Here is a 25,996-nt window from a genome sequence, read left to right as displayed (position 1 = left end):
TGCTTGCTTGCTTTTGAAATATATTGTGTTAACGACGGACAACTACGGAACCCCAAACTGCGCGTGCCACGACGCCTTGGACGAATAAATATTCGTCCAAGCACGACACGCACTTGGCTTATTTTAGTTTAGTCTTCAATTTCCGGGAAAACCCTAAAAGCAACCCTTTTTTCACGCGGGCGGAAAGCTAGTAATATTATAAAGCTGAAAAGTTTAGTTTGCTTGAACGCGCTAATCTCAGGAACTATGGTCCGAAATGAAAAAAAAATGTGTTGGATGGATAGCCCATTTATCGTGGACGGCTGTAGGCTATACAGGGTGGAAACGATAAGTGATCTCACTCGATTATTTCTAAACTATACCAGATAAATAAAAATACTAGTTACGGATCATGAAAGTGCTTCATTGCTGCAAGCTGTAAACATTGAATTTTCGGATAGATCTAGTTTATTCTGTAAATTATTATTTATGCCGTTTGAAAGAGCTCGTAAAGCACTTTCAGGATCAGTAACCAGTTTTTCGATATTTTATGTAGATTAGAAATAATTGAGTGAGATCACTTATCGTTTCCACCCTGTATAACTTCACCTTCACGTGCCTTCACCCTTCAGCCAATAGCGACACGGAGCAGTAAAGAAAAACTTGAAATTTTATTCAAACTTCACGCGTGAGAAGTCGCGGGGGTACCTACAGCAAGTATAAATAAAACAAAAATATTAAATGTATGTTTTTTTATTTTGTTTGCATGTGCTATGTACGAGTATGACAATTAATAATTATAAAACGACACCTAGAAGCCAATCATGTATGTAGATATATGCACAGTCAAGAATATATTTTGCAATATATTTATTACCTGGGAATTATAAGTAACTGGAGTAAATAACTGTCGTACCGTGATAATTAAAATCTGATACAACCATTATGCATAATCTGCAAAATATTATTTTGCTTATATAACTATGTCCCTATGTCATTAATCACAGAACTAAACTACATAATTAATAACATTATTCTGTTATTAATAACATAAAGTTGAAATATACCTGAAGAAACCTATAACTGAATTTCGTTCCTGTATAATGTGATTAAAAGCACTGCAACCTATAAATAACCTTGCAAATAAAATGATACTTATATTAAATGAAAACAGACCAGTGATCCATTGCTGTAGATTGAGAGATACCGCTTAGCTGTGCGCCACAGGCCCTACTAGCCAGTGGCGCCAACTGGTGAGTGCAAATACAGATATTTCATAGATTTTGAGTGAGAATTCTTAAACAAAAACGTTATAATAGTTACTAGTCAGCACTTTAATGATACTAATCTGTGCGCGATGTTTTTAAAGCCGACACGAAAACTATTAAATATAGAAATTCGTACAACAATCACAAGCGTCATTTCAATTAATATTTTTCGAAACTATCTAGATTTTTATGTAATGTCTTGTGCTACCTTCATTATCATAGTGCTTATACTATAATAATCCGACCGCAGGTTTCAGATATAATTATTAAATTATCAAGCAGATGAATTTAATAAACGGAATGTCGTAACGAATTTAAGTCATGCGTATCAATGTTGAAATGGTTCATACATAGACGTCATAATTAGTCGCGCATCAAAGGGAACTACAAACTTTGAGTAAATGTAAAATAACGTTGACAGAATTTCATATTTGAATAGACATTATTTAGGAAGCCCTAAACATATCTATTTCAGTGCAGGTTTTACTATTAATAAAATTGAATCCCTTGTCACGAAACTCAAATAGTCTTTTGTTTTATATAATAATGAAACATAACAGATAACAAATTTTATATAATCATTAGTTTTTTCTGGCAATATTTCTAAACGTATCACAACTTAAGTCGACATAAATTAATTCACAGCATGCTAAATTTTGTATGCCACTAATACAAAACTATAAAGTGTGGCTTTACTTTTGCCAGAAAATACTAAATCATATCTCATAAAAAACAGTGCGATAACAATAAAAAAGCAGGATACACTACACTATACACAATAATTATTAAAATACTAAGAAGAAGTAGAAGATGATGCTAGACGAGCTCTACATTCAGCAACCAATTGCTTATTGAGATATATGTCTTCGTCTGTCGATGTATCGATAAGATCTAAAGTCAATAATGGCTCATTGGGATTCAAAGGATCTTTGCCAACCTCTTTGCAAATACCTACGAATTGCTGTTCTACACACAGTTCTTGAAATCGGATACAATCTTCTACAGTCCAGTCTTGATGAAGTGGCCACACATCTGTAACAAAAAAAACCTTTCTGAGTACCTCATGTAGAGCCTAAGCATAGTGCTCAGCGATGTCAGCGAGCGACCCATATGGGATCTTTTGTGCTTCTTTTTTTTCCTGTGAGTAAAAAGAGATTTCTAATAATAGTATAATATAAACAGGCAGTAATTTATGAGGATTACCGTAAAGACGCGCTTTGATTGCTTGAGGCGGCAACGAGCGCGCCAGGGGAGCTGCCGATGGAACCGGGCGCAGCGACTTGGTGGGGAAGAGTGCCAAGTCTCCGTAGTCACAGAAATACACAGACACCATTTCTGTAGAAACTGCCCCCGCAATAGTGACTCTGTCAAGAACATAAATTCAAAAATTAAACCAGGTTTTTTTAAATAGAAGCATTATGTGTGTAGGTTTAATAGGCAGAAATCTTGACACATACCTATACCAAGAAGCGTCCTTGTCATAATAAACAGTATATAACTCTCCACTAACTGGGTTAGTGGGAGAATCTGCTTCCGACAACTTGGGACATTCTGCTTGCAAGGATGACATCATAGTTTGTAGAGTGTGTCTAGTACTGTTTGGCTGCACCTGTAAGGACAAAATGATATCATAGTCATAACGTCTTCCGAGTTCTAGTTATTGTCTTAATAACAAGGTAATAGAAAAAAAACAAGTTATTGGAACAACACAATTAAAGCAGGCTTATCGCTGGAAAAAGTATTTATGTAATTTTTTCGACTACTTATACACGTCTCAAATATGCCTTGCTCTGTCACCAAATCGGGGAAATAATATTATATCTTCCAGAAAAATATAATTTACTCACCCACTAATAGATGCTTTTAACCTAATGTTTAGATAAGTGGAGACACACACAGTTAAATTAAGTTTTCGTTATTTTCACTGTGTGTAGCTAGTATCTGCAGCTTAAACGACAGTAAACCAATAAAAGGGAATAAATTCAGGGATAAACTTCCCTTCGTCGCAAAGAAAATGACAAACAAGATGGTATGAATACGTTGTGACCTAAAGGATACTAATGAACTCAAAGAATCCACATAAAGAGACATGTAAATTAAAAATATGTTAAAAAGTAAGTGCATCATGTATTTACACCTTAACGTTGTAGCTGTGTTGCTGTAGCCGTAGTCGCAATCAGATAAAGAGTCTTGCTCTTTTCTCTTAATTGACATATTTTATACTCAAAAGGAGTTGTCAAAACGCAACTCTCTCTCTCTCGTGGCAAAGGGAGCCTATGATGACGTCACTAATTAAGGAATTCAATTTACTTAAAACAGAAAATTGAACTTTGTTTTCAGTGCTACAATAAAGTGTGTCTTAGAATGATTGGTTAATGGCCGACAGGCTGCGGAAGATAGCTCCTTCTTCTAACAGCTGCAGCTGCAGGACTCACCACAAAGTTCCACGGGTTGGCGGCCATGGCGATGTAGACGTCGAAGCACTTGCCGGGCGCGGGCAGCGCGGGCGGCGGCAGCGCGCTGGCGGGCGCGTCCAGCGCGCCGGCGGCCGACAGGCTGCGGAAGATGCGCTCTTTCTTCTTGTGCAGCGCCTCCACGTGGTTCGTCGCGTCCTTCTCCTCGTCTTGCGATTTGCCGCTGCGTCCGAATTGGAAATGAGACGGTTGAAATATTGCTATATCTACGTGTGTTACACGAATTCTCTGGTAACAGTGTCTGCGTCCATACTTATACTCGGCGCAAAGTCTCGTGGCAGCCGGTGTATATTAAGACAGTGCATATCACGTTTTTTCTCGCACTCACACTGGTTATGGGTGACGTCGTCACACAGAGTTGTTCATATTACGCAATAATTAATAAAATAATGGCGAGTGTGCATCTCTGTTTCAAAAATTACTTATGGCCCCGCCTGCCACGATTCTGCGTCGAGTAGGTATAGTAAGGTTAAAGTGACGTTTAATATGGAAATGAAATTTAAATAAGTGTTCAATATACGTGTAATTTTTTATTAGTAAGGGGGTAATATCAAGGAATTTTCTCTTTTCTATGTTGCCCTTGTTACTACTAATCTTACTACCAGTTCTTCAACTTAACAACTCTATTCTATGACCTTGTTAGTTGTAGTTGTGGGTTAAGTTACCACCACCACCACCACCACACAGTGTTCTAGTGAAAAGTTCAGCATCGATACACGAAACGATAAACGCACTTATCAACGTAATGAGCATAGGAAAATTGTTGAAAGGGTAATATTAAGTTAAGAATTACTACACTGTGGCAAATGAAACATGTATGCAGGATATAAACAATTTATTACGAAAAACACAAGCTTAGATGAAATAAAAATGAAAAACATAAGGAATATAATTCAATCTTATATTTCATTATAATTTCGAGTAAAATAAATAACAATAAATTAATAGTCTATAACTACACAAAGTATATAGTCTATAACTATACAAATTAAAAACTTTTTTTTTAGCGCTCCTGTTTTGTCAGGCTTTATTTTTTTTATTTTTTTTTGTTTTGGTATTTTATTCTATAATGCGACTGCAATTACTTATAATAAAATTTATTATAAGTAATGTAAACTATCATCTATAATAATAATTTTATTATATTTATGAATATTACGTGGAAGTCTCGCAATTAATGAACTGATCCAGTTCATCGTATACCATGTGTTAATGAAAAAGCGCAAAACCTCAGACACCCTAACTTATTTATATTATAAAATAATTATGTAAATTATTAAAATTAATTTTCGCGGATTATTTACGAAGATATTCACTCTTTTTGTTTTCGCCTCGCGCACTTGTTATCTCTTTTTTACACATTTCTGGAAAGGTTTTGCGCTTTTACATTAACACGTTGTATAAGAATATAATTTGTCATGGTGTCTATTATATTGTTAGACAATTTTTTAAATAAAAACTAGCTATCGGTACACATCGCACGTGACATGGCATATCAGGGTGAAAAAGAACCCTAGATAGGCTAATGAGGGCAAGACACATGAGTATAATGTACTCACAATTGGAATGATAAGTAAGATATTCTAAGCTAAATACCAACTAAGTCTTTTATAGCCCTTCATTTCTATTAGAATAGCCTACAAAGCCTGTAAAAGGTAAACATTGATAAAAGATACAGTTTGCTTTGAATATTAAGATGACAACATATTTTTGTTGGACATTATCAATAACCAACGGACAACCGATGAGGTACAGAAACCTGAATTTTATCAAAATCCGTTCATCTTTATAAGTAAATACTTTGAAATAAGTAGTAACAATAAAATAAAATGATAAAAATAGATAAAATGTAGAATTGGTGGTTGTTGATGAAAGAATTCTATAGTTATCAGCTAAAACCAACCATGAAATACTAACCAAACATTGAGCAAGTTTTAAAGCACTAGGACTCAGATTACACAAAATTTTTCAAATTCGTTAGGAAGGACTTTTGAAAATATTTATTACCATTTTGAATTTAATTATACCGTATACAAATTTTGCTATACGTGGTTCTACCATTCTAAGCCACTTGTAGTGTTTAAAGTCCATTATAGAGACTACACCTGTTTTTATATTATATTAATAGAAATTGCCGATTAAAGCTTTTCCTAGGGGCAATTACCTGAAACAAATAAAAAACTGGAGTAAATAAAAATATTGATTTTTTTTATCGATATTATCAACAGACCGAAATTATTTTTCAACTTTAAATGTAGACCAAAATACTTAACGATTGTTTTATTGAGGCAGATTGTTGATTGTTAACTATTTTAAGTTATAATTTCTTTCTCTATCTTAAAATATTAATTATATTACAAGAAATCTATTTACATATTATTTTTTTATAAGTTAAACGTTTCTATCTACCACATTGATACATACATACATTTACTTTCATCAAACCATCTGAATTTTAAAAAAAGCTGTAAACAAAAAAGAACGTGTTGGTTATGCCTGTTCAATTTATGGCGATGCTTGTTTTATTTAACAATAAAAAAAATCACAAATAAGTACCCAAAAAGAGAGATGAATTATGGAGCATTAGGAAGCCTTCAAATTAGTGGCGCGGCATTTTTGCGCTTAGCGTAGTTGCAGCGCCACTAGAGTTTGCGTTAGTCACGGAAGTGGTGCACGCGCGCCACAGTTGCGCCACTGCAACGAGTCATCACGCCTCTAATTTGATGGTGCCTTTTTGGCGAATATATTAATTATTGTTTTTTGGCGGCAATGATATATCTGTTATTACACCCTTAGTCGAAAAAGCATAACATTTACAAAATAAAAAATTAATAAATGCAAAATAATAAATTTAACCAAATACTTACCTTTTACTTAAAACTCCCATTTCAAAACAACTGTCACAAGCTATTTGAAAACAGCGATGTAATAAAAACACTGCATTAATTACGGTAATGATTGAGCGCGTAAAACATGTTATCTTCTGTAGCAAAAATCAATACCAAATGTTTATTTACTGTGGGTGCAATTTAAAATGTGTGTGTTATTATCCCTCAAGGAATCAATCATAGCGAATGTCCTACAGCGGAACCACTGTGCATGCTTGAATACAGAGCAAATTTACACCAGATCATTGTGAAAGAATATAATCAATGTTTCATACATAAAGTTAATATTCGTTCGGAATAGAGCAACAACCACGAGCTGTGAAACGAAACCGATTTAAGGATGTGTTGGCGCTTCTCGGGTCCTCGGACTTCATCGACATCGATCGGCCATCATCGGCTCCGCGCTCCACTCAGCCTCTCGACCGTCACCGGTGTCAGACGCGGCCCTCCCACGTAGGCGCGAACTAGCGATATATTTTATAATCATTATACCTATGAAATACAGTCCGCCTTTAATTTATATATCTTAAGTCTAGTCAGATCCTAACAGAAGTCACTGATGTCATTTGTGTGTCAGTTGTCAGGATTATTTCACTGTTTTTTACAATCAATCACTGAACCAGCCACCAAGTTTCTGAAGCACTATTTCTCATAAACATCCACAATTTCATTCACGTAAAATTTGTAATTTTCAGCGTGCCTATAAGTTTTAACGAACTGTCAAATAGTTGAAAAAAAAAAACGGTTCGGTTCTGGTTCTGTCATGGCGCATCACGCATCTCTTTTTAACCAACATCTCGCTCGCATAGTCCTTTATTACTCTATTCCGCTAGGTCTATTAACTTTATGGTTTCATACCACACTTTTATCTACATATCAGGGGTGTAAAATCGTAAGTGTTCTTAAACACGAGCGGCTCATAGCCGACGACAGTGGCAACGGCAGCCACCCTTTGGCGGCAGCTGTCGACTCATCGACGTTAGCTGCAGGCGACAGGTGGCGTTAGCTGCAATTGTAGCTGTCTCTTTGTACAGGATGCGACAAGCTACAGCCGCCAAAAGTTGGCGACAGCTGCCGTTGCCACTGCCGTCGGGTTGAGCCGCTCGTGTATAAGAAGCCTAAGTGCTTGTTCACGTAGGTACGCGCGGGCGCGGGAAACGTTGCGAGCTCGTGTTCACATTAACCACCAGGCGTTCGCGCGAGTGTGACATACTATCGTTTCTTGCGACAAGTTCAAACTGGTTGAACTTACCTGACGTCGCGAATGAATCGCGCGCACATATGTTTGATATTTCGTGACCGCGCCCGCCACCGCGCCCGCGAGTCAACGTGAACAAGCACTAAGATGATATTTCCAAGGCAAGCTTTCACAATGATGATGACCGAACGAGATGGAGGACCGTTGTGGACGCCCTCTGCCCCATCTAGGGGACATAGGACCATAAGTCGAGTAAGTCAAGCTTTCACAACGCGTAATAATTCAGGCGACTCACAGCTGGAGATACTCGAACTCCATGAGGATGGCGTTGTTGACGGAGGCCAGGATGTTCTGCGGGCCGGTGCGCACGAACAGCTCGACGTGCGGCGGCGAGGGCGCGGGCGCGGGCGCGGGCGCCGGCAGCGCGCGGCACAGCACGCGCGCGCCCAGCAGCAGCTCGCGCAGCCGCCCCACCATGCCGCCCACCGCGCGCTCCGCCGCCCCCAGCCGCACCTGCATCGCCTGCGCACGCACTGCGGTTAGCGCTAGTCGACAACACGCTACGCGATGCGACTGATACAAAGTGCTAATCTCACAAGTAACTTGTAAGAATTTTAGTAGTACAAAAAATTGTTTTGGCTAAGGTTTAATTTTCACTCTTTACATTGGTTTTGTAACCTGACACACAAGTCACCTCAACTCTTTCAAGTTTATACATTAAAATTATTCGTTTCAGATCTTTTTGCAAACAAAATCAACCTAGAGCCTTTGAGATTAATTTTGGTGCAAGGATTTACAGTTTACAGTAGACTTTGTTAAGAATGGCTATAAGGGGAAAAAATATTGCGACAAGGTCACATTTGTTTACTTCTAAAAAGCACCTAAATTCAGGAACTTACCTGCCACGGAAAGGCGTTGAGGGCCGGAGAGAATGTTTGTAGTGGCACCAGGGACGACAACGGTGCTCGCAAAATCAGTCCACTGTCCACCAGCTGAGTTCTTACAGTGCCTTCACCGTCGAGGCCGCTGATGATCGTACATCGTACCCTGGCAAGCAAAGAAATAAGAATATAGATGAGGAGTAAAAAGGCAATTAATTATTATTGTTGAAGTCACAAATAAAGTCGATAGATAGATAGTTATTTATTTGCATCACCATAATGGAACAATAAGGCTTAAAGCTAAATAGATTATTGTGGACCGTCATACAGAATACAATGGGTTGAATACCCATGTAAAGGTATGTTTTATAATAGTTGATGGGGATTATAATGAAAATTGGATTATTTTCCACTTTACCCTCACGTCTAATCATTATTATCTAAGCCTCTAAGGCGGTGGTCCAAGTTAGGAATGTGGCGGATAGCCGCCACATATGTATTAGTAACTAGCTGTGAACGCGATTCGTACGCGTGAACATACANAGATAGTTATTTATTTGCATCACCATAATGTAACATAAGGTAGATAACGCTTAAAGCTAAATAGATCTTTATGGACCGTCATACAGAATACAATGGGGTGAATACCATACCATATAAAGGTATTTTTTATAATAGTTGATGAGGATCGTAATGAAAATTGGATTATTTTCCACTTTACCCTCACGTCTAATCAATATCTAAGGCGGTGGTCCAAGTTAGGAATGTGGCGGATAGCCGCCACATATGTATTAGTAACTAGCTGTGAACGCGATTCGTACGCGTGAACATAGTTTGAATAATGTTTGGCGTTTTTGCAACATTTTAATTTTGCAAACAAACAAACTCTTCAGCTTTATCATGTTATAGTCTGGTCTGTGAGCACGTAGAATTTTGTCCAATGACCCCAAGCTACCCATCCTTATCGCTCGCGCGTAATTATGTTGCTGTCGCGCTCGCATACTCACTGCGGGTGCCCGTCGCACAGTCGCGACAGCAATATAATTACGCGCGAGCGATAAGGATCATTGGACAAAATTCTACGTGCTCACAGACCGGGCTTTAGTATAGATATGGATTTACTTACACAATACGCTATTTTAAAATAAACACCATAGTAAATAATCACACTTTGTTTGTGATAAGTACTTCTAAGAATCGCAAATCTCTCACCAGTCGCCGGCGAGCGTGCGCACGATGTAGAGCGTCTGCGCGTTGGGCGAGGGCGCGTGCGGCGCGGCGGGCAGCGGCCGGCGGTAGGGCCCGGCCGTCAGCAGCGCCAGCGCGTCGCGCACCAGCACGGCGCCGCCCGCGCGCGACACCCACACGCGGCCCTCCTCGCTCACGCACCCCACCTCCACTTCGCATGGCTTCTACGATCACAAAACAAAAGCAGACCGTCAACGCGCTTCTTTTGTTATATACATAACTAGCTTTCCGCCCGCGGCTTCGCCCGCGTGGAATTTTGTCTGTCACAGAAAAACTTTATCGCGCGCGTCCCTGTTTCAAAAACCGGGATAAAAACTATCCTATGTTCTTTCCCGGGACTCAAACTATCTCTATGCCAAATTTCATCAAAATCGGTTGCGAGGTTTAAGCGGGAAAGACAGACAGACAGACAGAGTTACTTTCGCATTTATAATATTAGTTGGGATTATGTGTGCTTATTACCATGAGTTTAAATTAAACGTCGCGGGAAGAGACTGGATGCGGGCAGCGCAGGACCGGTCGTTATGGAAATCCTTGGGAGGCCTTTGTCCAGCAGTGGACGTCATTTGGCTAAAACTAACAAACGAACATTAAACGTAAACGTAAAATTGTACAACGCCCCTAGCGGTAACTGCCAAGAACTACAAATTGTCATAGATATTTTACTCGAAAGCGATTAAACTCATGGTAAGCTACAGACCCGATCAAGATTCTTACAATATGACTTTACGAGTCATAAGGCTCAAAAGATACACAGGAAGGAACAGCAGCTATATCTGGGCATTATAGAAAAAAATAAGTTCATTGACAACAAAGAGTAGTGGATTGAGTCATGCTTACATAATTACAGTGCCGTTTCTAAATTGTGTATTTACATAAAAATAAATTAAGTAGTAAATATATTTTTAACCACTAAAAGGTGGTAGCCCAACCACAGTATGCAACCGCAATCTTATGTAACTTGCTTACTGCGATGAAAAACTTAGTATTTATAAGTAAAACAAACCAATTCTTCCCTTACACGCTTAACATACTAGATAATTCCGTGATTGTACAATATACATTCGAACTCCAAAAGGCATAGGTATATTGTCATCTGAAACATTCAGAGCTAAAATAGCTCTTATTAACAAAAACAAATACAGACGAGACGTGTAAAGAATTATGTCCTTACTTGAGTTACATTTAAAGTGCAGGCAATGCAGAACTCTTGTATGATTTCCTGGTTGATGTTGCGCTGCGTCCAGATGTCGTGGAGCACGTAGAGGAACAGACAGAAGGAAGAAAATATTTGATGATGTAAATAAGGCTCTTTCTCAAAGTTTACTAAAAACTTGCTGCTAAATGCAAAATAAACTACACACCAGTTTTAGGACAAATCAGTAAGTTAATTAACTTGACATTATAACTCACTTTATCATTTCTGATTGGCCGATTTTTGCATATTTAAGTTGGTTGTTGAATTAATAAGTCAGTGTACTGATTTGAAGTAAAAACTGGAAAGACAAATATACTTACATACTTAAATAGTACAGACCATGCAAACACTTCAATAATGAACACACACACCCAATTTTAAAGAATCCAATATGACATTTTAGTTTGCTATTAATTTGTTTGTTTGTTGTAATGATGAGTCTATATTTGGTCGCATAAAATTATAAGAATGAAGCATAACGTCGACAAACTCATTGTTCTTCGTAAATTGTACAGAATCGAATTCAGTTAATTTCTGTAGTTAATGTTACTAATAATATAAATCTATCGCCCCAAACCATTACTTTATTAATAACATTAAAATAATAGGTACATAAAAACATGACCTAAAAATCACAAGTCGTAAGACTTGACCACAATCAAAAATCAAACATGCAGTTGCCACCAACTTTTAAACTGTAGTTTTGGGCAGACAAGCACCACCTAATTCGAATTAGTAATTAATACTGTGCTCATTCGAATGAGCAATGAACATTGTTTCTTACAAATAACTGTTACTTGGTGGCCAGTAGCTTGTTTTACGCAACAACTGGCCAGTTGACACAACCAATTACATAATTGATGCTTTTTTTGCAAAGAATTCACTGACTGGCAAATGGTTCAAGTCTCCAATTCACACAATACAATTAATTGAATGAATTTATAAATATTGAGCAAAATACCATGCTATTTAAATCAAATATTACAAAAAATACTATAAATAAAAACTAACAACTACTGGTGCCTGATTTGGTTCCGGATCCTCCTTTTCAGCACTTGTTTTGTCTTTGATGTCTCGTGCTGGTAGAGCCTAAAAGATAAAGACACGTATTGAGCTCTTTAGAGCAACTTTTTGTTAAGTTTAATATTAAATACAGACATTTCATGTTGGCGAGCGGATATACATAAGAGCACTTGTTAGTCATTTTAAAAGGCTGAATCCCAAAAGATACTTACCTTTTCTAGGTCCAAAGTTACACGTCAATAATACGGAATTAGATAAAGTAAAAGTTCTGTTTTCTGGATTTTTGTCAAATCATTTAATCCGGCATCGGAGAAGAACGGCTGAAAAAAACGGGTTAAGGGCAACTTGCGCGGGTGCCCGCTCCAGTCACCTGACAATCGCCAGTCTGCATCCGCGGCGAGTACCCGCCACCGGCGCGCACGTCGAGACGCGTCGCACGCGTCCGCGCCACAACTGCGCTGCTCATACAATTTCTCGGATGCTAAAATCGGGCGGAGTCTTACTTGAGTGAGGTTAAAAGCGCCGGCGATGCAGAAGTCCTGCACGATCTCCTTGTTGAGGTTGAGGTCGCGCTGCGTGGAGGTGTCGTAGAGCACGAGCGCCACGGAGGGGTCGGCGGGGTCGGCGCGCGGGCCCGGCGCCGCCACCAGCACCTCGCCCGGCAGCCGCCGCTGCACCAGCGCCGCGCCCGCCGCGCTCGCGGCCAGCTCCTCCGCGCCCTCCAGCCGGCACAGGATCGCCTGCCGACACGTCATCACTGAACAACCGCGCGCTCTGGCCTTGTAGAGAATGGCAGGACGCCACGTTGTCACTGACGACCTCTCTCGATGTCACTCGATTCGAATACGTTATCGCCTGTTGAACACGCGCCGCTACAGACGACCCGATATGAGAATACGTTATCGCCTGCAGCTACTTTTATTCTTTACAGACCTTCTGGCGTCTCATTAAACGAGGACTTATAGTTTGTGATACATTATTCACATAATTTCAAGGTTGCAAATGCAAAATAGCAAATGATTACGTTAACCGCAGTGACATATTTACGGTAATGAAGCACGATACAGCCTGATCTTTTAACTGGTTCAGTAAAAAATTAAGTCCTAGTAGGTAAGACTTTTGAGTCTGAAGAAGCTCAAATCAAAATGTGCGAGATATTTTCACCAAACAGAAAACTTACTTGGGCAGGCAATCTTCTAAACTGCGGTTCGAGTATTTTTATTTTATGTATATTGACTATATCGTCGTCGCCATGATCCCCTAGAAAAACAGTTGCCTTGTCTTCGTCTATATCCATGATCTTAGCGCGCTGCCACCCGCCATCGTCTAAATTCACCGCGTACCTGTAAATTGATGTAACAATTTAAAAAGTTATTTCACAATCACGAGCTTAAAAGTATTTAGTACTATCCATATAGTGTAAAAAACTTACCAAGCATTTTTAATCAACATAGATTTGTCCACGGGAGTACCCGAACGCTCGTAATATATTGCCATATCTGCCAGAAGTGTTTCGAAGGCGTCCTTAAAAATAAATAACGGTTTAAATTTGCGTTAGTTTAGGTGCCACGCTTTATATTGATTTAGATAGAAGATATAAATTTACTGACTTCACCATACCATTTATATGCCCATGTTAACATGGGCTAGTGTCGGCTCATTTACCTAACACCCTGTATATTATTTTTAGACGTTTATCACATGTTTAATATATACTTACACTATACTGAGGTCCAATAATCCTAAGCCAGATTTCAAGGGTGGAGTTGGCTACAGTTACAAATACGTTCCAAAAGTCCTCTTCAGGGAATTGCAAAGGTGGCAGATCACTGTCGATAGTATCATCGGAGATATTGGATTCTACTTGTGGTGGTATAACCACTTCCTGTAAGTGAGATTTTTTATAACTATACAGTTCGTTGGAAATACACGGCTAAGTTAGTGCTTAGAACGCGTCAAGGCTTGTCTTCATTGCCACAACTTGGATCTTTTACAGTGACACAATGCGTTATGAGCTGTTATTTTCGCTCAATAAGCGTTTTCGGTGTTACGAGCGTACGTAACACTGACATTTAGAACAAAACAATTAGATTCTTTTTGTTTTAGTATCTACACACTGTTGGTAAGGTTGCATAATTGAATTTTCTAATGAAATAGAATAGTCTTACCTCATTATTAGGAAGAAGAACTAACAACCCATTTACAACTCGGTCTTTGATAATTCGGGGACAATTTTCAACCAATTCTTGCCAGTTACTAGGTAAATTCTCGCCATACTTTTCCCTTAAAGTAATACAAAATAAATAAATAAATAAATCTTTGGACAATTTCACACAGCGCCAGCTACCCAGCTAGCCCCAAAGTAAGCAACTTAATGCTTGTGTTATGGGTGCTAGCTTAACGGATATACTACTTATATCCTTTTTTTTTTTTTTTTTAATACATAAATATTATACATAGTCACACCCAGACCCGTCACATAAATTAAAATTCATCATTTCAATTTCTGCCCGGCCGGGAATCGAACCCGGGACCTCTCGGCATAGTAGTCCGTTCTGAACCACTACACCAAACGGCCGACAATATGAACTTATTATATTATTTAATTATCAGACATCTTTAAAAATCAACGAGAATTTTGAAAGCTAAACAAGTTTTTCTAAAGGTATTGTATAAATAATACGTGATCAAAAAACAAATAAATTAAAATTGATTTGCCCATAGGTATGGCATATTACGCGCATACGCATAAATTAATTATAAAGCATATTTTTATCAATTGAAAACCCAATCTGAATAGATTCCAATGTAATTGTAATTTTTAAATTGTGTTTCGAATTCCTTACGTAACATAATTAAAGTTCTCACCTGTACAAATGTGGCACAGTACTCGCCCAAAGACCCGCTTCGTGTTCGGAGACGAGCTCGGTGAGGCACGCGATAGCGTCGGTACTGGATGACGTGGGCATGCCGCCAGCTTCTGAACTTTCGATAACCGCTAACATCTTAACAGCTGCCACTTCCTTAGCTAATTCCTCGGAAGGAGAGGAGTCAGGATACGATGAAGAGGAATATGAAGTCCCAACCTGTAACGGTTAAACTCATGTTTTACAGGTTTAACTACACTCGACATCAAATTACCCGCTCCTCCCGCGATAAGCATTTTCAAACGTATGCATCCCCACTTCCCACCAATATTGGCACCATTTAAAAGCCTAGTTTTAAACTTCATTTCATTAAAGGAAAGGTTTTTACCCCAAAAAATGTGTCTCTAGAAGAATCCAGTCACTTCTTCAAAAAATAGGTAGTTACGCTTGAGCCAACTTTTATGGTTATAAAACTGTTAAGTTGGGATTAATCGCTATCCATCTGTTAAAGAGGACACGTGAGATCATTATTTGGTTTCATAACCATAAAAATTGGTCTAGTTGATCCCAGAGGTGAGCCCAAAGTAAGGTCTTTTTTCAAGTCACATTTATGGTATACATTTTTAGAAACTAGCTTTCCGCCTGCGACTTTGCCCGCGTGGAATTTTGTCTGTCACAGAAAAACTTTATTGCGCGCGTCCCTGTTTCAAAAACCGCGATAAAAACTATCCTATGTCCTTTCCCGGGACTCAAACTATCTCTATGCGAAATTTAATCAAAATCGGTTCAGTGGTTTAGGCATGAAAGCAGGACAGACAGACAGACAGGTACTTTCGCATTATTCAGTATAGATTAAATGTGTTTTACTTTAAGGATATTTATTGAGCTTTCAAATAACACCAATATTGTTGGGGCACCATGATTGTGTCAGAAGAAAATCTTTAAAGTTCGCGTCGCGGAAGGTGCGATTTATTTGATGTTGAGTGTATAAAGTTCGGCAACAGTGCAGAAATATTGGAAACACAAAATTAAGGTAGGTACATGGTAGCAATCCCGTCAGTAATAATAATTATAATGATAATACATTATACCGTTGGTGCTCTCCAGCACGAGTGTCATCCCAAACCACTTGCTAACTGCCCTAAGCAATTTAGACATTAAAGAAAATATTTATATGACTATGCAAAAGGCTGCGATTCTCAACACCTGTCGTATCGTCAGAAAGTTCATGCAGGACGACTCCAACTCCGCTATCAATTCTGAAAACTCAACTCTCTTGGCATGTGCCCGTGAGTTATGGTTAAAACCGAAGACCATAGGGACTTCCGAGTAAAAATAAAGAAAACATAACAATAATAATTATAACTATAAAGGAACCTCGATGTGCAATTGAAGCAACGTATTATAACTTGGAACATTTGGAATAGCTCACCATAATATTCCAGACTTATTAAATATAATATAATATGATTTTATTGTCAATATAATATTGACAATAAAATCATTTCATAATCATAGAACTCACTTTAACTGTACAATCGTAGCTGACAGGTCCTCGCTTCGGCCTGATGTTGTGTACTTTGTAGACTGGAAGTGGCAGTCCAAGTTTCCGACATGTCCACTCTAATTTTAATACAGAAGATGAAGAGTCTGGAGGCGGCTCTAAGTTATGTGCGGGGGTAACGCTAGTGACCGGGCCACTTATTTCCTGAAGTAAAAAATGTTGTAATTAAAAAACATACTTTTATAAAAAAACACAATACTATACTTAGTATTGTGGCTGGTGTCCAATAAACACAATGACGTCTTATCTCATTGTAATACAGGCAATTTTGCAACAAAATTATATAGTAAGATGTGCAACATTGATGTGATGAGTAAATTATACATTTTATTTCAATTAATATTTTTAATACATAGCCTGTGTTTTGTTTCCTTATCGCAGTCATCCAAGAAGTTCAATAGGCATGATGTCATAATAATATGTATTTTTTATTTGCCGTAAAAAAAAGTTGGAAGGATTTCAATATTAAGAACATCAGTGAAATAATTATTTCGATACAATTAAAACGTCCTTTAAATTTTTTATTATTACCCGATTGCGCCACAAGGAGGTTTATGTTTTTCGAGTGTATGTAGGTATGTATATTTCTTTGGCACGGCCTACAGCCTTAACGACTTGACCGATTTTAGCGTGAGAGGTGTCGTTAGATTTATCTTATTTCATGAGAGTGACACTGGCTATATTAAAATTGAAAAAAAAAACAACAAATTGGCGGATTTTAGACGCCGTACGTGGGGTATCAAAATAAAGGGCTTTTTAAGAAGCTTACAAAATGTATAGTACACTTAACTAAAAAGATTTAAATAAAATTATTATTGAAAAAAAAAACCCAACTGCGTAAAAATGAACTAAAAAGATAAAAACCAGACAACATACGCCCGTTTCCCATATTCAATCCTTGTCCAAATCCGGATTATAACTGTCAAATTGAATTAAGTTTTAGATTAAATATCCAAAATGTTCGGTGAATTTACACTTTAATATTTTTGAAATAGTCTTGTAAACAATATGAAAATGTAAAAACATCGAAAACCGCAGATATTTTGGCCAAAAACATAATGAAATTTGACAGTTGACAATCCAAATCCGTCCGACTTGGACTAGGATAGAATATTATAGAAATCCAGCATTAGTGTTCACAAATGCAGTCGGAGGCATCAATTACATATCACCAACAAAAGAATTAGTCATTGATGCCTCCGACTGCATTTATGAACTATTTAAGAAGTTATTAATTAATACAAAGTATACTTACCAGACACTCGTTTTTAGTAGCCGGTAGTTGCAGAGGGATTAGATCTACTGTGCTAAGGCGATCTCGCAAATTTGATAATCTTTGGGAGGCTGATATTTTGCTGTACTTGGTGTCTGTTTCATTTTCAGTGCGAACGGAATGTTTGAACTGTTTCGAAAAATAATAAACCCATAATTATTCTTTCCTATTAATAAATTGCATTTCAATTTTATTATAGTAATATTTTACATAATAACAATTTTAAAGAATATTTCTAGATATTTTTGGCGCTATAACAATGATTTTTTTACAACATACAATTAAAAAAGATCACAAACCTCATCAGACAGAATATTTACTTCCCGCACTCCTGGAGCTGTATTGTAACTTTTGGCGGAATTCAATGCAGTTTTATCGGATTGCTGTTCACTCACTGTCCTAGTTACCGGTTTCGCTTGAGGCGCAGTTTTCGTTTCGGTTTTATAACTGTATTTGTTATTATACTAAAAACAGTAAATAATTTAAATGAATAACTAACATTAATTGTTCACGACTGGGTTCTGGCATTGAAATATTGAATCAATTGAAGAGTATAAAATTGGATTCGCTTGATTTAGATTAAGAGTAGGCGCACACCGTTGATTTTTCGTCGGCCGATAGTTAAGTCGGGCAGTTGATCAGTATGGGCATGTATTGGAGTGCGCACACTACGCCGATTCGATTTGGCCGATTCTTCATACAAATTAAAATCGGGCACAACTATCGGCCAACTAAAAATCAACGGTGTGCGCATACTCTAACAGTTTATCTGTCGGAATATTGGGTTGTATAAAATCCTATAATGTGATTTAGGTCTAAAGACTAAAACACACTGCAGAAAAAGATTATTAATATTATATTTTTAATTCATTGATTTCGTCGAGCCCTCTGATGAAGGCAGGCACAGAAACTCGCTCGTGACCGAGGTCAATGCAATTGGTTTGATCCGTCGTGTAGAGTTAAAAACAATCAAAAATAACCTTGTTTCATACAAAACGTGAAAAGCTACTATGTTCGAGACCATCTGCGTTTTTATGTAGGTCTTTATTTTATAAATTGTAATCTAGATTGTTCTAAAAGGAAAAATCAATAACAGTCCAAAGAAGACGGTTCTTCAGTCTCAATCGACTTGGTAACATTATATTGCGTTAGCTGTAAATATTCGATTTTACACTTTTTATTTAAATTTGATAAATCTATAAATCAAATCGGGATAAATCACAGCATACTAAAGTGATATTGGGAAGTGAAAAAAGAAATATTTTATATGAATAGGTTTTTGTGCTTTTTCTAATAAAAACACATGAGTGAGTAATAGTTGATAGCAAACTATCATCTTCTAATCGGTAGCCCAACATCCTGGGGTGGGCACTACACTATTCTGGGGTTCCCTTACCTTATTATTATAACTATTATTGTTAAAAGGTGCTGCACTTTTGGCTCTATAATATTGGTTTGAGTATTGGTTGTTGTAGTTATAAGAATAACTGGATGATGCAAATGGTTTACGCCAAGATCCTTGCTTTTTTGGTAATCTATGCTGAAAATAAGAAAACATGAATATTAGAAAACGTATCTGCCTACAATCCTACATACATGGTCATTATACAAGTGTCCAGGCATGTAGTGATCAAACTTCAAGGCTTCCACAGACCAAACGCAGGTCAGAAGCAGTGCGGGTTAGTTGCAGCGCGGCTGAGGCACACTGAAAGCAGCGCAGTTTCAAAGCAGTTGCAACGCGGGCGGTTGTCAAAAATTTAAATATTCGAAAACCGCTTTCAACGCGCTGCTACCGCCCTGCGTCCGGTGTGTCATGCTAATATGGCCGCCATAGTAATACAACAGCGCGCGCCCGCGTTCGAGCCGCTTGTCCCGCACCCGCACCGCCTCGTTTGTCGTTCGGCAGTTAGTCCAGTCATTTAAGCTTAAATTAGGTAAGAATCTCGGAATTAGAGATACCCAGCTGTAAGTCTGTAAATACTTGTATATTGACACCCTAAAAGTTGTCTCAAAACCTACATATGGTAGGATTGGTTGGGTGTAAGCAACTATTAAATTTTAAGGTCAAAGGTCACAAAAATCGGTTTTTTGCGCTTTTTGTGGAAATATCTCATTTCCTATGGGTTTTTTGCTATTTGTATTTATTATCAATATTGTAGAATACTAAATTCTCTACAAATTTTGTACACATATTGTAGAATTTAGTATTCTACAATATTGATAATAAATACAAATAGCAAAAAACCCACAGGAAATGAGATATTTCTAAAAAATAGGAAGATCATACTAGATTTGCTTTTTGCNCCACCCTGTATAATCCGGCTGTATCTCCAGGTCACCTAGATACATTCCATAGCAGCTGTAATAGACATTTAGATACATACATTTACCAATTTTGGTGATAAATAAGCATTTTGTATTAGTTTTTGTATAACGCCTAAACAAAAACAAAGGGTAATATTTTGGTGTTATACATAGATTTCGAATATAAAAAATATATAATTTAACTAATTAAGACATGACAAAAAAACTGAGGTATGTCTCGTTTCTGTCGGGCCTGGGTCACAGATGACCGTTCTTCTTTGCAAGAAAGAATCGTCATTACTCAAGTAAAAGCTAAAAAAACATGTATTATTTTGCAAAAAAAATACGTTTTAGGTAATTAAACGAAGAATTACCAAGAAAAAATGTATGGAATGTTGTGTACAAATTACAGAATTTAGTTCCTTGATTCATTAGCTATTCAAAAAGGTACAGGTGTTTAACAAACACTACATAATTATTTTTTTATTTGAATTTAAACTTCTAGTAAGATACTTTCATAAAAAAATTAATAAATAAAAGTCACACTAACAACTATTCTTGGGTCTCAATAAATGAAAAACTTAGTATTTTAATAGTAATTGTATCACCTAATTTTATTTAGTTAGGTCATCATCTATCATTATTTTAAGTCCTGCTCAAACTGTGAGCCCCGTCTTCTAATACAAGCTCGTAGTCTGTTTCTCACTTCTGTTTTTGTGACTCTTGTTGTCAAACTTTGCTGAATATCTTGAGCTGCCCTCTGAATGCGCTCACGAAGCTTTCACACACACAGCACACTTTCGGCTCAGTTTTTTTTTATTTATAAGCAAAATACCAATGGATTTGCAATACTTACATGTAGTAAATGACTCCATTGTTCCTGTAGTTCTTCGTTTCACTTGTTTTATTGCACGTAACGACGCATTATCCAAAATATTGGAGAACATTTCCTTAGTACGACTGAATCGCGACTAACCTAGCTACGCGGCCGATGTTCGTTTCTGGGCATATCGCGGAGACACGCGCCACGCCCCCGTTTCACATCTATTCCCTTCTATGATCTGAGTGTGACACACTTCAAAGAGTTTCTTTTTTGTATTACAACTTGCGCGGGCCCGCATTCAAACTGCGCTGCTACTGCCCCGCGTTTGGTCTGCCCAAGCCTTTAAAGGCGTAATCTATGGACAATTTCATCGATGAAAATACTTCAAATTTGGGGCTTGACTCATTTTTCGCAAAATTACAAGGTTTTAGGTTTTTAATTTTTAGTTTTCACCTCTTCCTTCAAAAACAAGGGAAAGCGTGGGTAACTTGACACTAATAAGCAAAAATTTATTGTTTTGTTGAACAAAGATACCCCTTCCCAGCAGTTCCATAGCGCTGATAACATGCGAAAATGCACTGCCTGAAAGAATCACACAACCTATTCCGACTACATACTAGCCGCGCTATGGAATCGCTGGGAAGGGGTATCTTTAATGTATGAAACTTGTGTCTGTTTTCTACTTCAACTAATAGATAATTTTATTGGCTATCGCATGATAAAAATATTTATTAGTGTTAAGTTACCCACGCTTTCATTTGTTTTTGAAGGAAGAGGTGAAAACTAAAAATTAAAAACTTAAATCCTTGTAATGTTGCGAGAAACGGGTCAAGCCCCAAATGGCAATGCCAGATTTTGTATGGAAGGTGGCGTCTTTTTTTTTTCGCGCGGCCATCGACCAAACTTTGTTTTTTGATTTCAAAATAGTGTTTTAAACCAAACTTACTATGGCATGTATACCTCTAAACTCAGTCTGAACTGAGTTACGAGCATTACAAGTTTAATTATTTTCATACTAGANAAAAAAAAAAAAAAAAACATACGGGTCGAATTGAGAACCTCCTCCTTTTTTTTGAAGTCGGTTGAAAATATATTTATTTAGCTAGGTACTTTTTATAACGAATGGTTTATGTTTATTATTATAATACATATTATGTAGTTACTATACAGGGTGACAGGTAAAGCGATACATTCCTTGAAAGGGGTTAAAGTAGAGCTTATTTGCAGTCATTTAAGTCATATGACACCATGTCCGAAACTTGTTCATTTCCAAGTTATTCAAGATTTGAGTATTTTTTAAAAAATCTCCAGTTTTTATGTTAAAATGTACCCTTGTAATGAAGAATACGGAATAATCTTAACTTTTTTGTTGTATTCGTATAGCTAAATAATAAGATTGACATTTTAAATTAAAAGAAGAACGGTCACGCCCCATACAAAAAAAACCCAGACCCGACAGAAACGAGACATACCTCAGTTTTTTTGTCATGTCTTAATTAGTTAAATTATATATTTTTTATATTCGAAATCTATGTATAACACTAAAATATTACCCTTTGTTTTTGTTCAGGCGTTATACAAAAACTAATACAAAATGCCTATTTATCACCAAAATTGGTAAATGTATGTACTTAAATGTCTATTACAGCTGCTATGGAATGTATCTAGGTGACCTGGAGATACAGCCGGATTATACAGGGTGGTTATACCACAGAATACATAATAGTAGCAACAGAAATTGCACTTCTTTGTGTAGGATCAGATGCCGACATTTTAACGGTAATAATAATAATGCAAAATATCCAACGCACATGGTGCATTCGAAATCGCACCTTACTACTACGCTCACAAGAGCGCATTTTTTTTGTGTTTAGAATTGATCTACGTCACCGCTCAAGCGTCAGGGTTGTATGAGCAAAGTAAAATAAATAAAAACTTAATTTTAAGAAGTATTTATTGTATTTACGATTTGAAAACTTTAATCTAGTGGAGTTTGTATAATCGTACCATCTCTAAAGTACCTATTAATAAACTTCAGTGTTGCGATAATTCGAAATTAACAAACAGTTTTAAAAGGTGTAGTGTCGGAAAATAGACACGGTGAAGTAAAGTTAATGTTTTTATTAGCTAAAATAATTTTTTTGCTATAGTTTTTTGTCATAAGTATTTCAAAATAATTTATTATTTAAAAAGTGTAGTTTTTTTTTATTATTTTTTCACTACAGTTATATTATTCCTAAATATTACAATTTTTCTTTAAAGAAGAATAACAGTGCTGTTGGAACAATAAACCTTGATTGCGACTATGATCGACCGAGCGTGTATAGATACGCGTGTGCAAACAGGCGCGTGGCGGCCCGGACTGATTTGCAACTTGAAGTTGTCGCGCGCTGTAGGTAATTATCTCGGCCGGCATAGGCGAGTGACGGAGGCCTGGTTTAGAGGTATACATGTCATACTAAGTTTGGTTTATTACACTATTTTGTAATCAAAAAACAAGGTTTGGTCGATGGCCGCGCGAAAAAAAAAGACGCCAATTTCCGGCATTGTCTTTTGAAGTATTTTCATCGATAAAATTGTCCATGGATTACGCCTTTAAAGTTTGATCACTACATGCCCGCGCCGACTCGCGCCGGTCAATGTGAATCCTGCCATATTAACAGTTCTTAGGGTGGGTTGCACCATCTTACTTTGACAGTAATTATGGGTTAACCAGTGCTTTTTGTATGGAGTTTCACAGATTTTTGACGTTTGTCAAAGTTAAAGTAAGATGGTGCAACCAAGCCTTAGAATCGTAATTGCTTACAACTGATTAACTGACATTTCAATCCGGACCGATGCGCGAGCATGCGTCGGAAGCCGGTCGGCTCCGAGCGCATATCAGCGGATAGCGCCATCGCATTTTTGACCGAACGGACACTGCACTGTGCGCCGACTCGCACCGGTCAATGTGAATCCTGCCTTAGAAACCACTACCGTTTCCCCGAAAAGCGCCATCACCCTTGGAGGGCAATACCACTCATTGGGCACCTATGATGTTAAAGTACTTACTGGATTAGTCAGTTTTATATTAGTTTTCTTGCTTGGTTTTTGCCGTGCGACCATGGCAGCAATATGTTGGGTTTCTTGGCTTGCAATGGCATCCACATACCATTCTCCATTAATTTGAGTTACTTTGAATCCAGGAACATCCAGGAATAATTTCTCTAAAGATGGATAACCCAACTTTTTGAAAGGGATCCATTCCCCTTGAAGTTCCCTATAATCCCCTAAAAGAAAATATATAAATATTTAACCAAACCTTAAAATCACATCCTTAGCTATCAGTTCCCGATTTAAATAACTGTGAGGATATTAACCTCATCCTATTACATTAATAAATTTGAACAGCATAGGCCTCTTTCATACTGGGCACTCAAGGATATACTACTAAAATGTTTGTACCTTTTTTGGTCTCTTTGATTAGTTCAGTCGTGATGTCGTGCCCTGCGTGCCCAAGAACTGCACGCAGGAAGATTTAATGAAGGCAATGCCATTCTTGTGGCGGAGTTTTAGGCCGACGCTGTGTAGGTTAATTGTTGACACAACAAGAAGAAGAAGATTAATATTCCTCTTTAATTAAGAAAATTGAGTACTCACGATTGCACTGTTTTACTGTCAATGCACCCTTAACAGATATAAGGGTAGCACGAAGTGCTTGAATGACTTGTTCTTTATCAGCCATTATTAAAACCTAGAAATAAAAAATATATATTTATTTAGCTAGGTACTTTTTATAACGTATGGTTTGTTTATTATTATAATACATATTATGTAGTTACTATATTTGCATAAATGTCATCATTTAAGTAATTTCAAATGCAAGTAAATTCCTATTAAGTATTCTTAGATTTCAAAGTTTTTTATGAGACACTAAAATACCCCTAACACTTGAAGTTTTGAAACTTTCAACATAATGGCAAAACTAATTCAGACTGAAAAAGATTGCTGGGGCATACCTATTTATTAACTGTAATGATCTCATTATTACATGTACAATAGTAACCTAGCAAAGAGACAACAACAGACAAATCGCATCAAACATTTTATGGATACTGGATACTTTTATGGATTCAGGTTAATTGAACTGAAAATAAAAATTGAATAAAAATATATGTACATGAAAAGGCCACATTAATGCATTCAGACTTCGTTTACCCCATACCACTCCGCTATCCTGCTCTATGCTTATCTCATAAACAGCTTAACACTGACATAATTTGTGCACAAGGCGAAGAAAATAAATAATTAGTCACTTAGGAAACAGTGGGATGTAAAAAAGTTATCAGTTTCAAAATCTATTTATAATATTTTTCCCTTGATGTAGTATGTTGTTTATATTACAGGAAACAAAATAACAATTTTAGTGTGAATCTCATCATCATCAAGATATCTAGCTCTGAAGTTAAGCATTAATGTAAAAAACAACTGTGTACTTTTGTGTTTCCTTGTGACGATTACTACATAGTTTTATAACAATAAAATTCACCATTTGGAAAGGGTATTTTTGATACTCATAAAGAGTAGGTATGTTATGTCGGTACCTACCGTGGATTCGCCGGGGGATTTCGTTTATTGCGCTTCACAAAAAAGATGACACTGGGTTACATTTCGGTAACAGTTAATATCTGAAGACTTAATATATTAGCAATTCCCTGAAAATAATTTGTGACGTGTAAGCAAGAGAAATCCGTTTCAACACGAACAATTACTCGACTATTACATACATACAATCACTTTCTCTCATTAGTCCAAGTGTGTAATAATTAATAAAATGCTTTATTAAGAATACAGTTCGAAAATTCTTACCAGTCAAAACTACAACAGAGTTAATATTTTACGATGCCGAAACTAAATTTCGCTACCCCTTCTCTGAAAGTCAAATTACCAGCAAGCACCAACACCAAAACCAGTCCGAATACTCCGAATTGGTCCGAATAATGCGAAAATGTACACAAGTAAATTGAAG

At 37.2% G+C, this 25,996-nt stretch overlaps 1 protein-coding gene across 4 annotated transcripts; it reads right to left on the bottom strand.

The window, feature by feature from the left end:
* Nucleotides 1-716: 716 nt before the first annotated feature.
* Nucleotides 717-25,950, bottom strand: tapas (tudor domain-containing protein 7 tapas). Of its 4 annotated transcripts, none has more exons than XM_028300242.1 (23): nt 25,837-25,950; nt 25,576-25,682; nt 24,628-24,721; nt 24,040-24,257; nt 19,258-19,401; nt 18,161-18,325; nt 17,844-17,990; nt 16,550-16,732; nt 15,026-15,243; nt 14,326-14,440; nt 13,878-14,042; nt 13,590-13,681; nt 13,338-13,500; nt 12,661-12,897; nt 12,146-12,223; nt 11,111-11,173; nt 9,901-10,100; nt 8,707-8,854; nt 8,103-8,329; nt 3,683-3,884; nt 2,705-2,856; nt 2,451-2,611; nt 717-2,279 (listed from the first exon to the last, which is right to left on the bottom strand). In XM_028300242.1, exons 3-23 carry the CDS (start codon nt 24,710-24,712, stop codon nt 2,041-2,043), a joined length of 3,402 nt encoding a protein of 1,133 aa, XP_028156043.1. In that variant the 5' UTR covers nt 24,713-24,721; nt 25,576-25,682; nt 25,837-25,950; the 3' UTR covers nt 717-2,040. The 4 variants fall into 4 exon arrangements, with proteins under 4 accessions (XP_028156043.1, XP_028156044.1, XP_028156045.1 ...); XM_028300243.1 differs by lacking the exon at nt 25,837-25,950 and adding an exon at nt 25,759-25,828; XM_028300244.1 differs by lacking the exon at nt 11,111-11,173.
* Nucleotides 25,951-25,996: the final 46 nt, after the last annotated feature.

Source organism: Ostrinia furnacalis, unplaced genomic scaffold (genome assembly GCF_004193835.3).
Source record: "Ostrinia furnacalis isolate ACB-3 unplaced genomic scaffold, ASM419383v2 OfSCF0710, whole genome shotgun sequence".
NCBI classification, from domain to species: Eukaryota; Metazoa; Arthropoda; class Insecta; order Lepidoptera; family Crambidae; genus Ostrinia; species Ostrinia furnacalis.
This window is presented reverse-complemented; position numbering and strand designations above follow the sequence as displayed.

Excerpts from the sequence above, each read along its gene's own strand:
- tapas (XM_028300242.1), bottom strand. The coding sequence starts at position 24,712 with ATGGCTGATAAAGAACAAGTCATTCAAGCACTTCGTGCTACCCTTATA. Across the intron at positions 16,733-17,843 it reads CTACTAAAAACGAGTGTCTG|GAAATAAGTGGCCCGGTCAC; the intron begins GTAAGTATACTT and ends TTTTTACTTCAG. Across the intron at positions 14,043-14,325 it reads TTCTTCTTCCTAATAATGAG|GAAGTGGTTATACCACCACA; the intron begins GTAAGACTATTC and ends TCTCACTTACAG.